Source organism: Piliocolobus tephrosceles, chromosome 16, assembly GCF_002776525.5.
Source record: "Piliocolobus tephrosceles isolate RC106 chromosome 16, ASM277652v3, whole genome shotgun sequence".
NCBI lineage: Eukaryota > Metazoa > Chordata > Mammalia > Primates > Cercopithecidae > Piliocolobus > Piliocolobus tephrosceles.
Window position 1 is genome coordinate 24,796,622 of NC_045449.1, and position 18,487 is coordinate 24,815,108.

The 18,487-nt window shown below is 45.9% G+C and overlaps 1 protein-coding gene across 1 annotated transcript in view; it reads right to left on the minus strand.

The window, feature by feature from the left end:
- The window catches only part of SLC6A4 (solute carrier family 6 member 4), a 39,656-nt gene continuing 21,169 nt past the window's right edge, over positions 1–18,487 (minus strand). The window contains exons 8-14 of the mRNA XM_023183878.2: positions 16,249–16,376; positions 14,850–14,962; positions 14,068–14,199; positions 12,652–12,751; positions 11,282–11,382; positions 6,776–6,943; positions 1–2,187 (exon numbers count right to left, since the gene is read on the minus strand). Coding sequence (XP_023039646.1) covers positions 2,113–2,187; positions 6,776–6,943; positions 11,282–11,382; positions 12,652–12,751; positions 14,068–14,199; positions 14,850–14,962; positions 16,249–16,376 — 817 coding nt within the window. The 3' untranslated portion in view covers positions 1–2,112. The remainder of the gene's footprint in view (positions 2,188–6,775; positions 6,944–11,281; positions 11,383–12,651; positions 12,752–14,067; positions 14,200–14,849; positions 14,963–16,248; positions 16,377–18,487) is intronic.

Below are 18,487 nucleotides of genomic sequence, written 5' to 3' on the forward strand. Positions count from 1 at the left end.
ATTTATTTATTTTAGTTTAATAAAGTTTGAAAACTTTCAAAGCTCCTGCACAATTCCCTTAATACCAGGTTTGGCAAAACTCTCATTCTGTTTGAAAAGGTGTTTTTTTTTTAAGTAGCATATTTGAACAATGTCTAAGTTTGTGGGGTTCAGGGAATCCATATCTGAATATCTTCATAAAGCAAGTTCTTAAAATTTGCAAAGCTATTAGGTTGGTGCAAAAGTAATCACGGTTTTTCTTTTGCCCCAACTAATATTTACCACTGAATACGCTGGCATTTAGATCACTTCCTTCTTTTCAGCATGCTAGACGGTAAAGAGAATGGGCATGAGGTGGCAGGAAGAATGAAAGAGTGAAGATAATGGAGCTAGGTCAGTGAGGGACATTTCTAAATTCCCCTCTTCTTTTCCTCTAGTATTCTGGGAAACGTCTCAGCAGCTATCATATAAGGAAAGTGTCTCACTAGGAGAAGCAAAGAATCAGAAATAGCAGGGCGTGGAGAGAATGCAGGAAGCAGGCCAGGGTAGACAAGGCTGGGGAAAGGGGGCCAAGGGAGAAAAACCTAGAATTGGACAGGACGTTTCCTCTGCTCTCTGGACCTTCTTTTTATAAGGTTGTTAGAATTATATTTCATTTATACAGAGAACTGAAGTGATAGGCAGCCAGATAATGAAGTCCTTTTGTCTCTGATGAGGATTTATTCCCCTCAAAATTCTGATAAGGAATTCCCATGCTATAAATATTAATTTGCTCCTCTACCTATGCCTCTGAGAGTCACAAGCCACCAAAGGCCACATTTACCTATCTATATTAAGGGCTTTATGTGAAATGAAAGGTGATTTACTGAGCTGACCATTTCCCAAGCAGCCTTACTTAGACTCAATCTTAAAAATTATCTGGAGGGCTCACAATTGTGACTGCCAGTAAGTGGCGAGGTCCATGTAAGGCTAACCCAGACTCTCCAGTCGCTCTTGGAGTGAAGATGCCTTGGTTTAGGTTCGGGTGCCAGATCTGTATGCTCCAGGGCTAAGCAAGAATCCGATTTACCCTCCTCTCTTCACCTAGCAAAGCAACCTGGACAGTCAAACTCAGTCGTGTAAGGCAGACAAAGCTTAAACCAGAGGGTCAGGTAAACACTGAAGGGGCATGCGTGCGACAAGATCCACCTTCAATGTACTTCACAGCCAAGCCGCAGTGACTAATGAAATAGGCCAGATCTGCCTGTGGTACACTGTTGTGAATGTTTAGCACAGAGAGACAGGAAGGTGGCAATGAGGTGCAGCAAACGCCAGAGGTCGGCCCGTAAAGGAAAGTGTGTGGGCCAAGCAGTGTCGCTGGAAAAGGAGTGGGTGGCAGAGCATGTCGTAGTGATTGTGCCCTTCAAATAATAACCTTCAAATAATAACACAATTGAGTCGGTAGAATTTGTTAATGTAAGAAAAATTTGGGGAAATTCATATATTTGTAATGGGCCCGAAGTATTGAACTGGAGATAAGAATACACTGAAACAACAATATACACAGACTCACATGCTTACATGGACACATTATTTTTCATTTTAGCTTCTTACATCTTCCTTTCCTGACACCACAGCAGCACATGGATTAGAAGGTTCTAGTAGATTCCAGCAATAAAACTCTGTATGCTACTCAGAAAATATATGGCTAGTGAGATAGTATCCCTGTTCTCTCCTATGCAGTTTACATACTCATGAACAGTGAAATCTTTAGAGGCAAACAGGTATCAGATAGCAGTGATCATACCAAGAAATGATACAGGAGACTTTCACAGACTTGATTCTAAACCTAATCCTAACTGATAGGGTGCTTTTCATCACCTCCATTCACATCCTCACACGTCCAAAACAGGCCGGCTCAGCTGCGTCACAGTCTACTGTGGGAATATGTCCAGGGGAGTCCATGGAAATGAGTGGCTGGAGGCCTTGAGTCTGGGCACCATCGTCTCTTGGGACTGTGTCCCTGTAGAGAAGGCCCTTTCTATCAACAGGCTTAGCTGGAAACTCATCCACTTGGAGGGGACAAGGCAGGCATGGCTCGTCAGAACTGGAGGAGAAGGTTGTGGGGAAGCGTTTTTCCTCTCATTGACTGTGTTACACAGCATTCAAGCGGATGTCCCCACAAGGAATTTCTGTTGGTGTTTCTGGGGTGATACTTTTAATAATACGCTATTGAGAAGAAAATACAACGTTATAAACATTCTTGTAATTTTTAAAACTTGCAAAAATAGTCGACATTAATATTAAAACAAAGCTTAAATAACACTTCAATAACATCTAACAGCGAGTTGGAATTTGACTTTCCTTAGGAAAAGAATTCCCAATTTATTTACTCTCAAATATGAATTAAAATGATATATTTAGGAACTATACGCATCTGTAAACTAAGAAAATCCTTATAACACTAATGGAAGAAAATGATGAGCCTTCAATAGAATCTCTGATGGCCAATAACATGCTTTTGAAGGACTTGGGAAAGGGTACACTTTTCTCTGGACAGAGGAGGCTCCTGCGGCCACACAGGGCTTGGGGAGCAGAGCAATTGCTGGGTTTTGGCCCCCATCCCCTCACCCAGGCTCCTTATCCCCTGTAGACACACTGCAGCCATAGTGCCTGGTGCTATCAGCCACTGTAACAGCCAGGATGTTACTAATTTAATGAATTCACCTGTAAAGCAATACTGGTTAGTTCATACAAGAGTGTAAATTATCACATAGTTAAATTGTAAAAGATGCGATTATTGAAATCATCACTTCTAATGCAACATTGTGTTGATGTAGTACTCATCACAGAGAAGTGGCTGACAAGGTCTACTATAGAAACAGCTGAGGTACACAGAAGCTTTAACATGGATCCGAAATATACGTAGGCTTAAGTATGAAATATACAACCTGCCTTGTAAAACTCAGCATCAGAGTGGCAAAAAGCAGCTCAGGGATATGGAGGAAGAAAAACAGCAGCACTGCCTGCAGAGGCTTTGAAAAATCTTTATTAAGTGGCTTAATAAAATCTTTTTTGGCCAAAAGTCTGTATGTATCATAAGCAGACAATTTGGATCTGAAAGCATCCTTTGATTTACTGATCTTTAGGCGAAGTTCTGCTCCTGTCATTTTTATTTTGGACTGAAAACGTCTGGAGACACCTTCAAGCTTTTCTATTTTCTCTTTCTGGGAGTTTGTTGTTTAAGGAATAGGTTCCAGTCAAAAAGTTCCAGTCCTACAGTTAATGAAATGCACTATAGGGCAAAATGCACAAAATTGCACATTTTGTGCTCCTCATGACCTTAGTATCTGTGTACTGAACTCTCACTAGAAATCTATTTTAAAAGGAGTCATTGCAGGGCTCATCAGCTGCCAGAGCATGCCGAGTCACGGAAAGCAACATTTTAGAAACCACACATTCCCACAGATTAACATGTGAACTCTACCTGATTCAACAGATTTATGACTTGTTAGTTGAGAACTAGACAGAGATCACTATAACGAGCTTTTTTTTTTTTTTTTAGAGTCAGGGTCTTGCTCTGTTGCCCAGGCTGGAGTGCAGTGGCACAATCATGCCTCACTGCAGTCTTGAACCCCTGGGCTCAAGGGATCCTCCTGCCCCAGCCTCCCAAGTAGCTGGAGCTACAGGTGCATGGTACCATGCTCGACTCCTAGAACTTGTCTTAAGTGGAGCTATCACCATAGCTCAGAGAGAGAAGAGATCACTGAGGTATTTGGTGGGGCAAGGCCAGCAATGAACAACGTCGTAAAGTCAAACACTTGGCTTTTGTGCCCTAACCTACCCACATGGTCTGCCGCCCTGTTGGTGACTGACCACCCAGGATGCCAGGCCCACGTCTGTTTTCCGTACTTTGTCAGCATTCTAGTTGCCAGGCCACTGCTGCTCTCAAAATTTGCCAGGCCCTGGCCTTCTGCAAGATGATAACAAGTTAATCTAAGAAATGGATTCCTCTTGATAACTTCATAAACGTGTACTCATTAGGGACCATTTTCTAGTATCTTTGGGTGGATTATTAGTAGTTTCTGCAAGAATGACCTAAGCCAGTGGATGACCCCAACACGAGACTTCCAGGCTGTGGGTATGTGTGATACCCTTCAAATTACACCAGCAAGTGGTGGCTCACTCCACAAACTCCAACCTTGCATATGGCCAGGGTCCAAAGGGATTTTATATGAGGCTTCCCTCCTTCACAGACAGAAAGTTACAGACTAGCAAGTCTGGTATTCATAAAGAGTTGTGAAGAATTCTAGACCTTTGGCAAAAAACACAGCAATGCTTTATTCTCAGAGATTAAACATGCACATGGGCATACTTTTTGAGAAGTTTTTTTGAGAAGTCCTGAGGTAAACAAACCCATTTATTTATTTATTTATTTATTTGAGACAGAGTCTCACTCTGTTGCCCAGGGTGGAGTGCAGTGGCTCAATGATCTCAGCTCACTGCAATCTCTGCCTCCCAGGCTCAAGCAATTCTCCTGCCTCAGCCACCTGAGAAGCTGGAACTACAGGTGCTTGCCACCACGCCCAGCTAATTTTTGCATTTTTAGTGGAGACAGGATTTTACCATGTTGGCCAGGCTGGTTTTGAACTCCTGACCTCAGGTGACCCATCCACCTCGGCCTGCCAAAGTGCTGGGATTACAGGTGTAAGCCACCATGCCCAGCCAAGAAACCTGTTTAACTTGCCTTAGTCCAGCGTCTCCAAAAATTACCTGACTACATAAACTTTTTCTCCAGCAATAATACCTGTGACAGCCCCTGGAACACACTTTGGGAAATGTTAATATGGTCGAACGAGCACATTTGAAAGATGAGGAAACCGAGGCCCACATGAGGTGAGTGTCTGCCAGAGCCGACTGGGGCCTTTTCCATGGTCTGCACTGACGGGGTGTATGTATCACACTGCTTCCGGATAACCCACTGCCCCCCGTCTGGTGGTCCCTCAGGAACACTGCACTACCTACAATTAGCCTTACCTCTACTGCTAACAGATCTGAGCTCTGTTAGTGACACACTTTTGGGTGGCATTCCCTTGTGACCAACTGGGGGAATTTGTGAGAAAGATGGCCAGGATCTGAGGTGTAGCCTGTGACTGAAGAATACTGACATTTACTAACCTAACACGGTTCCCACTTCCAACCTTGGCCTCTGGATTTGAAGCAAGAGAGCTCATAGATCACAACTGCCATGACGGCCGACCGGAAGGAATGCGTTCAGTGACTCTGGGTAGGAGAGTGTGCAGGAAGCAGCAGAGGGCCCAAGGCTCTTTGCAGGGAGTGCAGTCACGGGAGGGCTGGTTTGGCTCTAGGAAATTAGTAACTACAGAGCTCAGAGTTCGGTTCACCCAGAATTCAGTTTTCCTGTTTCGAAAAAGAAACGAACCCAATTGTTTTCAGAAAGGGCTGATGTTTGGCCGGGTGCAGTGGCTCATGCCAGCAATCCCAGCACTTTGGGAAGCCGAGGCAGGAGGATTAAGCTCAGGAGTTTGAGACCAGCCTGGGCAACATAGTGAGACCTTGTTTCCATTAAAAATTTTAAAAATTGGCCAGGTGCCTGTAGTCCCAGCTACTCAGGAGGCTGAGGTGAAAGGATCCCCTGCGCCCAGGAGTTTGAGGCCGCGGTAAGCCATGATTATACTACTGCATTCCAGCCTGAGGTAGAGTAAGACCTTGTCTGAAAGAAAAGAAAGAGCTGATGTTTAATTGCCTATGTCCTCTTGCTTCTCATTTCTTATGAAATGTCTTAGGATGACTACTGTGATGGTCTCATGTCTAAATTTTGCTGTAAGATCTCAAATTAGCCCACCCCTGGTCTCAGGCTATTATAGATTATGCTGAGTAGCTGGGACTACAGGTCAGTGCCACCATGCCCAGCTAATTTTTGCAACTTTAGTAGAGACAGGGTTTCACCATGTTGGCCAGGCTGGTCTTGAACTCCTGACCTTAAGTGATCTTCCCGCCTTGGCCTCCTAAAATACTGGGATTACAGGTGTGAGCCACCGTGCCCGGCCGGAAATAAGGAAACTTCGAGAGGATTATTCCCCACCTCCGTGTCCTTGTCTGGTAATAATGCCTGCTTGTTTACCTCCCAAGGTATTTTGATAACAGAATAGGATAATCGACATGCAGATGCTTTGAAAATGGCACTCATACAAATTGTAAGGTACTGTTATTAATGTTTCTACAGCGCATTCATTACTGAAATGAATCTTGCTATCCTGGCAAAACATTTTTACTCCAATGGTTTGAGCTAAAATTATGCTATTGTTAGATAGCTAACAATTTTGAGCTAAAACTATGATATTGTTGCAACATCCTTATTTTGTGATGATTTTCAAAATGGTACTTGTCACATTGCTGTTAGAAAAGTCACCATGGACATTTCCTACCACAATCGCCACTTAAGATTTGTGTATTGCTCCAGACATCACAGATCAGATGTCCATGGCCAGTGGCAAGCAGGAGGCGGGGGAGTTGCCTGACAAGTTTGAAAACCTATGCATAGCCCAAGCTGAATGCTCTGGTGCACCCAAATGATCAGCTCACTCTTTTACCCTTGCACTTGAGGCTTTGGGAGATGCCTTAAGATGACAGTGACAGCCATGAGAGGTCGTTGCTATGGCACAGGTACATATATATATAGGGTTGCGTGCCTCCTGGTGAATCTCATTGTGAATAGAGCATCACAAGAGAATCCTTTTCTCCCAAAACAATTAGCAGTCTGAACACACACATATACACACTAACTAGCACGTACCTCCTTAAATGTCCCTGGAGTGCTGATCAGCCGATAAGCTATGTATGTGGGGATGCAGACGAAAGATGAGGTTCCTATGCAGTAACCCAAGATGATACTCCAGTGGGGATAATTATATTGGAAAAGTCGTAGCTGTGGCGGGCTCATCAGAAAACTGCAAATGATGAACTAAAACAGAAATTCCAAGAAACATTAAAAACCTTAACAATATCCACGCAGATAGAGACATTTCGGATACCATAAACACCAAATGCTAAAGCTAAGATACTTTCAGGAAATTCCCGAGATGTGACATATCCCGGATTGAACTCTGACACACAGAATTACCAGCTTCTGTACCCAAGCTGCAAGACTAAACCAGCCACGTGCTTTCCCTGATTTTCCTCCCCAGCCCTCACTTCCTATAGGGAGATGTTGCAGTAGCCCTACAGCTGCCCCTACAGTTGGGGTGCCTGCAGCTCCCGCTTCAGGACGGGCCTCTGCCCAGGCGAAAAGACTGGCAACCTTGAGAGTGATTTGGGGCTTGTCTTGCCAGAAGGCAGACGAATAAACTGGGTGACCTCTCTGCAGCCCCCGCCAGGCCTCGGGCTTCCTCTGCTTTGTTTTCATTGCCTTGCGTTTCTGGCTGTGGTTGTTTTTGGTCAGATGGAAGGTGCCTGATGTCCAGGAAAGATAAAAAGGTTCTCAAGACCCAGAGAGGACTCAGGCTCCTGGGGGTGTGCTCCTTCTCTCATTTTCTTGAGCTCTCTGCCTTCTGCATTAAGCTTCATCGGCTGGGATTTCAAGAAAGATAGCTCTGCCACTAGGCATCTCAGCAATGAAATGACTGCCTGCCACAGGTCCTCATCGTGAAAGGAATTATGGAAGGAAAAAAAGCAGCTTAATACACCTTTCACTTGACCATACTGTGAGAATTTTGACCAAGAAAAATTTCACAGTGTGCTCCCAACACCCAGTTTATGAGTTTTCTTATTTCATTGGTTTCCAGATTTTGCTTAGTAACCACTGGGCCGAAATCGTTATTGCTCTTGATTTAATTGTATTTTATTATTTCATAGTCATAAAGAAGACAGTAATGTAAATTATTTATGTGGTTAAACATCTATTTATATCTTTTTTTTTCTCTGTCTGCAGGTAATAAAATGGGAAATTGCTAAACACACATCCATCCTCTGAGCGGTGCTATCTTAAGTCTAGGAGGAAGCCTTCAAAACAGGAGCCTGGTCAATTGCAAACCTTCCTCCTAACCCACGCTCCTCATCCCCAGAGCCCGCTATGGAGGAAGATTGGGAACAGGGAAAGAGGACGTGGTTAGGAGCCATCCTGGACAATTGTCTCCTAATGTCAGGTGTATGGAATCCCACTCAGTCGTCAGGGGTTCGACCTGCGGTTGGGGCAAGTGCTACTTCAGAAACCCCCTCACACATCCTGGCTTCTACTCATGAACAATATTTTCTTTCTTTCAACTTGGCTGCAGTGAAAAAGAATATTTTTAGTAAGCTACTTGTTGTTTACGTAAAGCAGCCTTAAGAAGCCCAAAGCAGGGGGCCTGTTAAGTAAACGCAGAAGTGGAAGACAGATGTGCGTCTCTCAATTAGGCACTAGGGCACTTGGCTGTAGAGGGGGTGAGTATGGCAAACATCATGGGAATTGTGAGTAATGCGCCCACATCCAAAGCTGCACGTGGGTTTTACTGGGCAAAGAAACTCAATGACTGTGTACCAAGAGTTTACCCAGTCTGATAGCCAGAAATTGACAGAAATGAACAGACTCAAGTCCCAGAGCACACGGAGGCACTCACCTCAGGCACAACATTTAGGCGGGAGCCAAAATCAAAATAAATAATATTTTATTACAATTTTTTTTGAAAGACAGGATCTAACAGGGCCAGATTAGGGTAAAGCGAGTGAGGTAAGACATACAAGTACACAGGACTGGCCCCTGTGTTTATTGAAAATGTTGATGTTTTGTGAATCATGGATCTTTTTGAATTAATTTGTATTTTTAAAAAATATTGCATTAAAATAATATTCATCATGAGTACTGAGCTCTTTGGTGCCTTCTTAAATTTTATGCCCCCAGTGAATGCTTTACTTGCCTTCACGTCTCCCTAGACATCATTTCCTCACTGTGGGGGGAATAATATGGAAGTAAACACACAAACAAACAAACAATCTTTCTGCCCTCAAGGAATTAATCCAGTGACTCTTCTTCCTTTGAAAAACAAACAAAAATGTTTAAGTAGATTACTGAGAAGTACTGGTAATAATATAAATTAATAACCCATTTATGTCAGGGCTTCTGCTTCTGGTAGGATGGGCTAGGCGACTTCCAACAACCCTCTCACTGAAAACAACTAAAACTTCGGGATTTAAAAACACATGCATTTTAAATGTGCCTAAAAGCATCAGGAAGCTGATAAGGTCATAATGAGCTCCCAGGCCAACATCTCAGGAGCCCAGAGCTTGCACCAGAGTCACTGCACCCTGGGAACAGCACATGTTTGCTTGGTGCAAACATTGGCTTTGATTTTGGAAACCTCGAGGGTCCGGGGAAAGGAAGTCAAGGAGGAATTCTGGGGCACAGAGAGACACATGCAGTGTCACAAAGGCAAGAACAAGCATGTTGTCCATCATAGATAAGTTAATGTCAAGGTGTGTGGGTACAAAAGAAGTACAAAAAATAAAGGGCTACCCCAAGAAAGTCAAAACACAGAATACAAAAAGGGCTGTTTTCATTTCTGTTTTTTTTTTTTTTTTTAGACCGATTCTTGCTCAGGCTCTGCTAATTTTTGTATTTTTAGTAGAGACAGGGTTTCGCCATGTTGCCCAGGCTGGTCTTGAACTCCTGACCTCAAGGCATCCATCTGCCTCAGCCTCCTCAAATGCTGGGATTACAGGTGTGAACCACTGCACCCAGCTGTTTTGAAAGGGGACACAGAACAGCTGGATGCCAAAGAGATGTCATAAAACAACATGGGATAGCCCACATACTCCTAAAAAGCTGGAGGTGGACTGAAGGAACAATCTAGCAACATTTCTGGCTCTAAAAGACAAAACAAAAACAAAAAGAAAGTTCCAGATAAATGAAAGAACTGAAGAATAGTGCCTGCTGGTGTGCATGACATCAGTTTACCCCAGGCTACCTCAGCACACTCCTGGGAGGCCAGCAGGCTGTTATTCATCTGGGACAGGAGCACGTGAACCAAGGACGAAGTCAATATTGAACACATCTCAACACATGGACAACCCTTGGGACTCAACTCTCTCACCCAGGTCCTTTGGTAATACATGGATTCTACTTTTGACGTGGATTTTGGCTTAGAGAGCTTTGTGTCATCTTAAAGAAGATGCATACAAAATTGTAAACACACAAGTACTAGTACCCCATCCAGGGCCCCCATGTAGAGCACAGCAGATCCTTTCCTGGTCTTGAACAGTTATTTTTGCTGTGTGACTTTGGACCTTTCACTTTACATTGGTAAGCCTCAATCTCCTTTCTTTTTTCTTTTTCTTTTCTTTCTTTTTTTTTGAAACAGAGTCTTGCTCTGTCACCCAGACTGGCGTGATCTCAGCTCACTACAACCTCTGCCTCCCAGATTCAAACAATTCTCCTGCCTCAGCCTCCTGAGTAGCACCCAGTACCACGTCCAGTTAATTTTTGTATTTTTAGTAGAGACGGGGTTTCACCATGTTGGCAAGGCTGGTCTTGAACTCCTGACCTCAGGTGATCCACCCGCCTCAGCCTCCCAAAGTGCTGGGATTACAGGTGTGAGCCACCGCACCCGGCCTCAATCTCCTTAAATGTAAAATGGGAGTGCCAGAACTATAACCACTTCATAGAACTATCGTGAGGATTTATAGAACAGTGAGTGTAAGTTGAGCCTGAAGTCTGGCCTGGCATTTAGCACTCCATAAATGCTGAAACTGAGCAGAGGTGTGATGCGCCAGAGTGACTGAAGCCCAGACTACTCCATGGTGTTAGGAATCAGAAGGGTGGGGAACCATGGTGGGCATAGTGGCTGGGAGGGGGCACAAGAGGGGCTTCTGAAGTGCTGGTCATGTTTTTGTCTCCTGGTATGGTTTTGGCTACATAGGTGTGCTCAATTTATAACATTTCTTTGAGATATACACTTATGATATGTATATTAATACCTTTATGTATATATCTTATTTTCTAAGATAGAGTGTCGCTTTGTCACCCAGGCTGGAGTGCAGTGGTGCGATCTTGGCTCACTGCAACCTCCGCCTCCTGGGTTCAAGTGATTCTCCTGCCTCAGCCTCCTGAGTAGCTGGAATTACCGGTGCCCATCACCATACCAGGCTAATTTTTGTATTTTTTTTTTGGTAGAGATGGGGTTTTGCCATGTTGGCTGCCTGCCTCAGACTCCCAAAGTGTTGGAATTACAGGATGAGCCGCCACGCCCAGCCATTACAATTCATTTTTTATGGGTCTGGGGGCAAGTCTTTCGCCAGAGCAAGGAGGAAAAGGGAAATCTCAACTCACCAGGAGAAACAGAGGGCTGATGGCCACCCAGCAGATCCTCCAGAACCAGCCTGGGCTGAAGCCGAGCATTTCCTTCACGTCCCTGCAGAACTGAGTGATGCCTGGAACCGCAAGGGGAAGAGAGGCAGAGGCTGAGAAAGGGCACGGGCTGTGCTGCTGTGCCCTGATTCTCTGGGAGGGTCAGAGTCACAGAATCAGCACTGGGAATGACGAGGGGAAATGACAAGCCAGAATTCCTACCCTGGACACACAGAGTAGCTCTGGAATTTCTCTCTAGGAGGAGTGCAGCAACAACAATCTGGTCCGAAAGTGGGACTGGGGGCCTTGTCACAAAACTGCATTTTTATAGCAAGCAAGGACTCTTTCTACATAGGGTGGGAGGACGGATGTGCATCTGGGAGGATGGATGGGCATCTGGGAAGAGACGCACATCCCCTTCTTGGTGCCGCACTGCCTTCCTGAGAGCTGAGTGTGTATCTGATTTCATTGTTATTGTAAAAAAGTTGAATTTTGCTCAGGAATGGTGAATCCATCTGACAGACACTGGCTTTGACCATGACACTGGAAAATTTCAAGGGAAATTTTTAACCACAATATTGCCCATTCATATGCCAGATCAAGATCAAGGTTCTTCTATAAAAAGTCACTGGTGTGGAAGTGAGAACTGAAAACTCCCAAAGAAGAGTGAGAAATTGAGAAGGGGACGGTGCTCTGTGGTTGCTTCCCTGAAAGGTCCCAGCAGTTCCTAGGGCAGGTCTGTGGAGATTCACACACTTGAACTTGGTCCTCTGAATTGCCAAGGAGGTAGGCAGATTTCTTCTTTAAAAGAAAAAAATGGGCCTGTGTGCAACCCAAAATGTGTGTCCCCTCCTTGATAATATGTGTAACAAATAACATGCAAAAGTGGTTTACTTTTGTCTGTTTTTGGGTTTTTTGTTTGAGACAGACTCTCACTCTGTTGTCTAGACTGGAGTGCAGTGGCGTGATCTTGGCTCATTGCAACCTCTGCCTCCCAGGTTCAAGCAATTCTCCTGCCTCAGTCTCCCGAGTAACTGAGATTATAGGCATGCACCATCATGCCCGGCTAAATTTTTTGTTTGTTTTGTATTTTTGGTAGAGACGGAGTTTCACCATGTTGGCCAGGCTGGTCTCGAACTCCTGATCTCAGGTGATCCACCTGCCTCAACCTCCCAAAGTGCTGGGATTACAGGTGTGAGCCACCACGCCTGGCCGAGACTCTCACAGACCCATCGTCGGGAGGTCACATCTTGTAAACTGCCCTTCACCGCCTTTTTTGGTGAAATCAGCCCTTTGCCATTGTGCCAGCTGATGGTGTAGAAGGGACCAGCTGGCTGAAGGAAGCGTCTTACCATAGAACCAAGACACAGCGACTGCCTCGATCAGCGCGACAGTGAGCACTGCAGGCCCCGTGGCGTACTCCTCCAGCAGCTTCACCACGTAGGCCCCTCCCTGGAAGGGAGAGCAGAGCCTGGGTGAGGGCCCTCTGAGGTGCCACCCCTTCCAACTATAGAGACCTGCAGGGGCTTCCTCACTTAGAATCATTCTGGAAAAATCCCACCTGGGACTGAACGTGAGTACCCCAGAAACTGCCTCTTAGGCCGGGTGCGGTGGCTCATGTCTGTCATCCCAGCACTTTGGGAGGCAGAGGCGGGCGGATCACCTGAGGTCAGGAGTTCGAGACCATCCTGGCCAACATGGTGAAATCCCATCTCTACCAAGAATACAAAAAATTAGCCGGGCGTGGTGGCGGGCACCTGTAATCCCAGCTACTCAGGAGGCTGAGGCAGGAGAGTTGCTTAAACACAAGAGGCGGAGGTTGCAGTGAGCTGAGATAGCACCATTGAACTCCAGCCTGGGGGACAGAGCAAGACTCCATCTAAAAAAAAAAAAAAAAAAAGAAAAGAAAAGAAAAAAGAAACTGCTCTTGGACAGGCCTCTGCAGTGTGGGCAGATTTTACCCACTCAGACGCCTCTTCCCCCATCCTGTGTAGTTCATTCTTCTTCTTTCCTCTCCCCACTAAACTTTAAGAGACAAACTCCAAAGGGCCTTGGGTTCTATTTTAAACTTTCTTCAACTTATTGAACACCTGCTGTGGACAGGACCCTGGAGAATCCCTGCCTCTAAAAACTGAATCCAGAAGGACCCAGGACACCAGACACATTAAGGGCCTCGGTCACAGTTTTGCCTTCTGTCCTAAATCATGACTCACTGGGGTTCCACTCAGTCCCTGTGACCCCCACTCCAGGGCCATCAGGGTCAGGGCTTAAAGATGCACATCTGCAAAATCTGCTTCAGAGTATTTACTTCAGCTACCAAAAAAAAAAAAAGAAAGAAAGAAAGAAAGAAATCTCTAGAGAGGGTGTGACTTTTTTACCATTGCAAATTCTGGAGGAGACCAAGAGGCATGACACACACGACATGCAAAATATCAGGGTAGTATCCCCATGAAAGCAGCTCTAAAGAGTGGAAATAGGCTGGAAAAGCAAATCATAATTTTCTCCAGACAGTTTTTGAAGCCTGAAATCTAGTGGGATCTACTGTAAAATGCTGAGAGCCGGTGGATACTATGCACAGAGTCTACAAGCAGATGTGCAAGAAACAACTTTTCTTCTCCTTGATGACAAACTTTTTAATGGGAGTAACAACCTCCCCTCTTTTGGTCCCAAAGCCAGGGCGCCATGTGAGATGGAAGGAGAGGAACAGCTTTCTTAGTGTTCTGTTGCCCTAGGGGAGGCCAACTCAAAGCTGAGGGGGTGGTACTCACAAAAGTCAGGGTGACCAGGGATCCAAAGAAGCAAGTGATGACCACGGCGAGCACAAACCACTCCCGGCGCTTGGCCCAGATGTGTGGGAACTCATCCAGCACAGCTGTGATCACCCCCTCCAAGCCTGCAAACTGGGAGGTACAGGCAAGCAGTCACAGTGGAGGCTTTGGGACAAGGCTGCAGCCTTCAGAACAGTGAATGGGAGGGAGGGGTAAGGGGGCAACATTGCTGAGTGACTGGTCAAGCTGATTATCACCAGTTCCCCGACTCACTGGACCATGAAAGCATCTCAAAGAGTATTTCCCCGTTTTACACTGTCATTTAAAGCCCATCACTAAGGAGAGCCAGGAAACAAAATAGAACACGTGGAGGTCTCTTGGGGAGACTTTGTTTGCACCAGAAAGGCCAACTCAAAGCTGAGACTCACTCCACACTAATAATTCCAGGCCCTGAACTGAATGCTTGGCAAAGCAGAGACCCAGGAGAGACCTCGCCCTGGCCTGTAGGCGCCATAATTGGGCCAAGGGACAGTGCTCAATAACAGTTCACGTATGTGAGCCTTGGGCCTGTGCCAGGCGCTTGACCCACATTATCCCATGAATGCCTCGAATGTAGCAGAAGGTGGTAAATGCCGAGGAGTCAGTAGGGGGTGTGAGGCACCAGAAGGGAGCAGCCACTACTGCCTGGGATGCTCAGGGATGGGAGGGAATTGAGTCCAGCTGCGTCCTCCTCCTTTCCTCTTCACCCTCCCACAGCCCACTTCCCCTTCCTGTGTCCTCACCGTGCTGTCCAAGCCCAGCGTGATTAACATCAGAAAGAAGATGATGGCAAAGAAAGTGGACGCTGGCATGTTGGCTATCGCTTCTGCATATGTGATGAAGAGGAGGCTGGGACCTGAGACAGAGGGGACAGAAGAGGAGGTGGTTGACAAGACCTATCCTACAAAGATGTCACAGAGGAAAACTCAGCTACAACAAGTTACAATTCTCATCACAAGACCTTATGCGGGAATCACGTTTTGACTCTCTACTCCGTCTGACCTGGCCGCCCCAGTTCCTGGGAGGCAGGAAGGATGGGGCCTCCATCTTGAAAATTGTGTGCCCTCCATGAACCCTGGGAGTGGGTAACAGACCCAAGACCCAGAGACTGGCAAAGCTGCACACAAGAATAAGAGTTTCCACCGTATAACAATTCTGTGGGATTTTTCAGGACCAGGATTGATATTTCTGAAGTCCATGGCGGTTAGCCCCCTCTGATAGCTTCAGCTGCAGAACAGTAGGAAATGTTAAATTGATTTCCGTAGTCACAGAGGGCTTGGAATAAAGACCTCTTTCTATTTTGAAGTCCCTTTTGATAATGTGAGGGACATGTCTTCAGCCTCTCATGGGCTAGCTAGGGGTGCCCTCGTTTGGGGCATGGGGTTGGTCAAAGCACCGAGTCAGGCCAAAGATATAAGCTTGTTAGCAAGAAGGCCCTGGGACCTCGCCCACTAGATGCCGTCATCTGTTTTTTCTACCTCTGTCGCTTTTTTCTTTTTCCACGAAAACTTCACGGTAAAATAGAGTGGTCATATTGGCTAGATTTTCTTTTTCTGCAAGGCACAGTTCTACAGATAAATGATTATTTGCTTACTAGACTTTGAGCCATCACAAGACCATCACAGGAAGCAAACACTGGTTTTAAAGCCATCATCAGAGTCAACATTTCAAGCCCACAGATTTTGAAGGCCCCAGAACTGGGTGCCAAGGGAGTTGCCCTGTCCCTGCATGGTCTGAACACATGGAAAGATCTCCAAGGCTCCAACCTTCTCTCAAATCTTTGAATAAAAAATGTTTTTATTTTGGAAACAGGGTCTTATTCTGCCACCCAGCCTGAAGTACAGTGGTGTGATCATGGCTCACTGTGGCCTTGACCTCCCAGGCTCAAGCAATCCTCCCACCTCAGCCTCCTGAGTAGCTGGGACTACAGGTGTGCACTACCATGCCCAGCTCATTTATTTTTTATAGAGGCAGGGTCTCACTATGTTGCCCTGGCTGGTCTTGAACTCCACCATGCCCAGCCTTCTTTGGAAAATTTCGGGAACATTTAGAAATAAATCAAAAGTTAGATCTTTATAAAGGCTCAACTCAGTAAAGCAACTCAGTAGGAGCAAGGGACCTGCACAAAACCTGAGGTCCTACCTGCATCTTTGGCCACCTCAGACACATCTTCATTCCTCATCTCAGCCATGTAACCGAGCACCGTGAAGATGACAAATCCCGAAACAAAGCTCGTCATGCAGTTCACCACGCTGGTCACCAGGGCATCTCTGGAGGGGAAAACCCAAGGGGCCACCTGAGACAGTTCCAAGATCAGGGCTCTAAGGAGCAACTGTCTATGTGCCTGCCCTGCCTTAGACAGGCCGGCCACAGCAAGGACAAGCAGGCTGAACTCAAGGAACCTCAAGCCTGTCCCGGAGTCTCTTCCCCTTCTCCCAGAACCCAGCTGCCGAAGCCTGCAGCTCCGACTGCCATGACCACCACACGTGGTGCAGGGAGAAGAGCAGTGGGGGGTGCTTTAAAAGGTGATCCTGCCAGCGCAGACCTCTCCATTTCAAAGCAGCCTTATTCTGGAGCAGGGCCCAGGTTGGAGTGGGGGCCAGGACAGCGCCTGAGCCTCACATTTGTGAGATTCTCAGATTTACACTTTGACATTATCTTCAAACTAAGTCACAGACTTCCAGCCAGAGAGATACTCTCATACTTTTTTTCTTTTCTTTTCTTTTCTTTTCTTTTTTTTTTTGAGACGAAGCCTTGCTTTATTGCCCAGGCTGGAGTGTAGGTAGCATGATCTCAGCTCACTGTACCCTCTGCCTCCCAGGTTCAAGTGATTCTCCTGCTTCAGCCTCCCAAGTAGCTGGGATTACAGGCGCCTGCCACCATGCCTGGCTAATTTTTGTATTTTTAGTGGAGACGGGGTCTTCCCATGTTGGCCAGGCTGGTCTCAAACTCCCACCCTCACACTTTTAAATGACAGCCTCATCATACAACTGCAGGGTGGTGTCCCAGTGCAAGGCCACATTGCTTAGGGTATATGTGAATTTCCCTCCTACCTTTAAAAAAAAATCAGTTCTACAATTATCTTATGCATAGCACAAGAAGATTGCTGGATGCTGCCATCTGTGGTCAATCAAAATTAAGTCTAAAGATGATGGGTGACATTTATTTATTTATTTTTGAGTCAGGGTCTCTCTCTGTTGCACAGGCTACAGTGCAGTGGCATGAACACAGCTCACTGCAGCCTTAACCTCCTGGGCTCAAGCAATCCTCCTGCTTCAGCCTCCTGAATAGCTGGGACCATAGGCATGCACTACCACACTCAGCTAATTTTTAAATTTTTTGTAGAGATGGGGTCTCGCCATGTTACCCAGGCTGGACTCAAACTCTTAAGCTCAAATGATCCTCCTGCCTCAGCCTCCCAAAGTGCTAAGATTACAGGTGTGAGCCACCGCACCTGGCCCAGTGGGTGATATTTAAAACCATAATTGATGTAACACTTCCTATTTTGTTAAAATTTCTGAAATAGGATTTTGTTGCAAAAATTATGGCATTTTGGCTGGGTGCAGTGGCTCACGCCTGTAATCCCAGCACTTTGGGAGGCTGAGGCGGGCAGATCACCTGAGGTTGGGAGTTCGAGATCAGCCTGACCAACATGGAGAAACCCTGTCTCTACCAAAAATACAAAATTAGCCAGGCATGGTGGTGCATGCCTGTAATCCCAGCTACTTGGGAGGCTGAAGCAGGAGAATCACTTGAACCCGGGAGGCAGAGGTTGCAGTGAGCCGAGATCACTCCAGCCTGGGCAATAAGAAACTCTGTCTCAAAAAAAAGAAAAGAAAAGAAAAGAAAAATTATGGCATTTTGTGTTAGTCAAAATAACATGATCATCATACTTTTTGTTTATACATAATACAAATAATCACATTATAATTTTTGTTGTTAAACACATTGACTAGTTAAACCTAACTATGTAATTGTATGTTGCAGCTTTTTGTAAACTTACTTTGCAATCTTTCTTTCTCTCTCTCTCTTTCTTTCTTTCTGGAATCTTGCTCTGTCACTCAGGTTGGAGTGCAATGGCACGATCTTGGCTCACTGCAACCTCTTGTGCCTTAGCCTCCCAAGTGGCTGAGATTACAGGTGTGCACCACCATGCCTGGCTAATCTTTGTATTTTTAGTACAGACAGGGTTTCGCCATGTTGGCCAGGTTAGCCTGGAACTCCTGACCTCAGGTGATCTGCCTGCCTTGGCCTCCCAAAGTGCTGGGATTACAGGTGTGAGCCACCACGCCCAGCCTCTTACTATTTTTATATACAGGAGCGCTGACAAAACCGAAGGGCCTGGGGCCCCTCTCAGCCTCTGAGCGGACTGGGTGAAGCC